This window comes from Cebus imitator, unplaced genomic scaffold (assembly GCF_001604975.1).
Source record: "Cebus imitator isolate Cc_AM_T3 unplaced genomic scaffold, Cebus_imitator-1.0 Scaffold323, whole genome shotgun sequence".
NCBI lineage: Eukaryota > Metazoa > Chordata > Mammalia > Primates > Cebidae > Cebus > Cebus imitator.
In genome coordinates this window covers 967,407-971,210 of record NW_016107638.1, presented here as the reverse complement: position 1 = coordinate 971,210, position 3,804 = coordinate 967,407, and the positions used below count along the sequence as shown (strand labels likewise).

The following is a 3,804-nucleotide window of genomic DNA, read 5'->3' as shown; positions in this document are numbered from 1 at the left end:
TATGTGTATTTGAGCATGTGGGCATATGTGGGTATGTGTATGTTGGTTTGTGGGGGTGTCTGTGTATGTGTGTATGTGTATTTGTGTATGTGGGCATATGTGGATGTGTGTCTGTGGGTCTGTGGGGGTGTCTGTGTATGTGTATTTGTACATGTGGGTGTATGTGGGTGTGTGAGTCTGTGGGGGGGGTGTGTGGGTGTATGTACGTGGGGTGTGTGTGGGCGTGTATGCACGTATAAGCATATCCACATCTCCCACTGGCTCTGTTACTCTGAAGAGCCCCGACCTTGCACCAGCATCCCCAGGCATGGCTTACCCTGGCAGTACCCAAGACCATGGGGGGATGGTACATGGGATGTGGTTGGAGGGTGAATTCCATGAAATGCTGACCTCTGTGTGATCGTCCCAACTACGCCCTCTTCCTTGAACACAGACACATCCCTCCAGTTTACTTCCCACTCTGAGGTCTCGTTCCCAGTCACTGGGGGTCAGCCTGGGACCCACCTCTGTGCTAACGGCCCCCCTCCCCTACCCGACTCTCTCCATCTCAAAGTTAGAGTCCAGGGGAGCCGTTCCTGACGGCCCCAAGAGATGCGCCCTTTACCTCCCAAGTCCCTGTGGAGTGCCTGTGGCTGTTTCTCTCTCTTAACCCCCAGCGCTGATCAGAAGGCATCGAGGGAGGTGTCAGTGAAAAGAGGGTGGCCTCACTATCCCAGCATTCATGATGACCTCCCAGCAGGTGGGGAGAAATAAAATGTCACCGGGTAACACCGGTGAACTGACCCTGCCTATGTTAGCTGCTACCCGGATGTGCTGTCCCTCTGCAGGCACGTCTGTCCCGCCTGCCCCGAAACTGCTGCTCCGTCAGGCTCTAGCTGACCACAGGTTTCATGAATACCAGAGTACGCAGCAGAGGCTTCCAGAGGAGGGGGTACCCGCTGCCCAGTAACTCGGCAGCACAGGGACCCTGACGAGGGAGAGCAAGAAGACAAAGGAGGTGTCCACACTTGCCCTGCCCCCCACCATCTCCCAGAAAAGGAAGGGAGCACATCATGCTCCTCGTTTGAGCAGAAAAAGCAGAAAAGGACACTGGGGTTTCCATTGCTGCTGAGCCCAGAACCGAAAATAGCTCCTGTGATGAAACCACATCTCCTTTACACAAGCCACGGCTCCCCTGGACTCTAACTTTGAGATGGAGAGAGTCGGGTAGGGGAGGGGGGCCGTTAGCACAGAGGTGGGTCCCAGGCTGACCCCCAGTGACTGGGAACGAGACCTCAGAGTGGGAAGTAAACTGGAGGGATGTGTCTGTGTTCAAGGAAGAGGGCGTAGTTGGGACAAAATTTACAAGGACGAGAAAGAATGATTCTGAGAGGCCTGTAGGCACTTCCAGGCACCATCCCACTCTCAGTGTGTGTCCAGGGGCGCGTGTGACACGGAAGATGTAACCATGTCCCCCCGGGGGACTCACTCCCCTCCTACCTTTTGTAGGATGAGCTCCTTGCTGATGCCGGTGCTCAAAGAAACGCTGTCAACAACATGGACCCTAACATGTTCCAACGACTCTCGCATACCACACACATACACGCACACACACACACACGCACACACATACACTCACACACATACACACACACACACTCACAAGTGCTCTGTGCTTCACGGGTGATTTAAGGGATTTTCTAGGGTCATGTTGTCACGATGGGGGTTTCCACTTCTGCCCGCCCCCCCTCCCCTCCCCTCCAGCAGGGTGACATCCTGGTGTTCTCGCCCTGGGTGACCCACGCAAGGACACAGGGCTCACCTGCAGGCAATGTGGAGAACTCCACGAAGGCCTCCTTCTTCTCCCTCTGCTCCAGTGGGAGCTGCCACGGCATCTGGTGGGGCTTGGCCAGAACCTTCACCTTGTACGCCATGTTTGGCCTGAGGTTGAAGAACTGGTACTTGTACCTGGCGGCCTTGACAATGTCGAACTCCTCCTCGTTGAGGAAGATGACATGGCTGTAGTTGCTGTTGGTGGGCAGCCAGGAGAGCTGGGCGGAGATCTGCGTGATGTTGTCCACCCGCAGGTGGGACGGGGCCACCACCACATCCTTGCCCACCAGCAGCGTGCACTGCAGCTCGTCTGAGCTGCCCCTGCTGGTGACACACTGCACGGAGATCCGGTAGGTGCAGGCCGCCATGTTGAGCTTCTCGATGAGGGCCTTAGTTCTGCTCCCCAGCGTGAGGCTCATGCGCGTCTCCTTGTCCACCAGGACGTTGTAGCTGCTCACGGTTCCCCATCCCGGTGGCACCGCCGGGGGCTCCCAGCCCACAATGACACTTTTGGCGAGTTGTTTGATGAGGGTGATTTTTCTGGGGTAAGGCACGATGTCTTCTCCGATGTCGTCGATGTTCACATCCAGCGTCCCGGCCCCGTCGTCGGTGATGCCCGCGTCCACGTGGGTCGGGGAGTGGAGGTCCAGGATGTGCTCTCCCTGCAGGCCAATGCCGGAATGGTTGATGAAGTTCTGGTCCTGCTCGCTCCCCAGCGTGCTTGCCAACCGAGACTCGTTGTCCTGCACAAAGTCCACAAAGTTGGAGGGCACCAGGCCCCTCTGGCCATCCAGGAGCTCTCCTGTTGGGTACAAGGACAGAGTTATCACCCAGCCTACACAGCAGGGGCCCCAAGGCCTCCAGCATACTCCCACCTCCCCTACCAGGACCCTAAGGCAGAGCAACAGGGTTGCCCTGGGGCTCCTCTGCTGTTCCCAGGAGCCCACACCGGGGCCAGCTCCACACCAGCCATCTAAAGAGCCAGCCCCCCCATCCCCGTGGCCCAGTCTGGATTTCTCCATGACACTTATCGCAACCTGAAACCATCATGCTTGTGTATCCGTGTACGGACACTGACTACCCCCTCCCAGCTTGGATAACACTCGGGGACAGCAGGGACCTCAGGACCACTGAATACCCAGCCCTCAGGTGACAGCTGGCCCACAACAGTGCACAGGAAATATCTGTTAGAAGGACAAGTCAGTCGACTCAGTGGTTTTTGGAGATTAAGAAAATAAACATCTTACTATGATTTTTGATTAAGAATGAAAAGGTGACTTCTGGTTCCCCTTGAAAAGCACTGGGCACAACCTAATCAATCCACGATATGTCCAACTTGATGCGAAACAAAACTATCAATTTGGGGTCCGGGTCACGCGTGGCAAAGAAAAAAAAATGTCAAAGTAGCTCTTGTGGCTGAGTGGACATAGTGGGGACGGCCGTGTTTTGTGAAAGTCTAACTTCTGTGTGCTCTCTTTGTTAGTAGGGCTCACAAGGCTGCTGATGGCAGAGGGCCAGAAAACGGAGAAGCGTTTAGAGGAGCTTGAGAGATGGGGCAGTTGGGGTGATCTTCCAGCACAGACTGAGAATGGACCATCTCTCCCAGTTCATCACAGGTGCCCATAGACCCGCAGAGAGGGGCTGGGAAATGCTCAACACTAGATTCTGCTCCCAAAAGACCCCCTGCCTCAGGGGAGCCTGTGATGTGCTGTGGCCCAGGGGAGGCCATGTCAGCCATTTAATTAGTCCTGGATTCTAACAAAATAGAGGAGGAGGACATGGATTCTGTTCCAAACCTCCACCTAGGGCGTGGGTCTGGCAGCAGCCAATCCTTTGCACTGAGGATATCCTCAGTTTGGCATAGGAGATGGCGGTGATGATTGGTGGTGGTGGTGGCTGGTGGTGGTGACAGTGGTGGTGGTAATGACAGTGGTGATGACGGTGGTGATGGTGGTGGTGACGACGGTGGTGACGGTGGTGGTGGTGGTGGTG

General features: G+C 55.8%; 1 protein-coding gene across 14 annotated transcripts in view; it reads right to left on the bottom strand.

Moving 5' to 3' along the window:
• The window catches only part of RIMBP2 (RIMS binding protein 2), a 333,192-nt gene that overhangs the window by 45,208 nt on the left and 284,180 nt on the right, over positions 1–3,804 (bottom strand). For all 14 annotated transcript variants that reach the window (XM_037729912.1, XM_037729915.1, XM_017504520.2 and 11 more), the window contains one exon: positions 1,802–2,614. In XM_037729912.1, the coding sequence (XP_037585840.1) occupies positions 1,802–2,614 (813 nt within the window). The remainder of the gene's footprint in view (positions 1–1,801; positions 2,615–3,804) is intronic.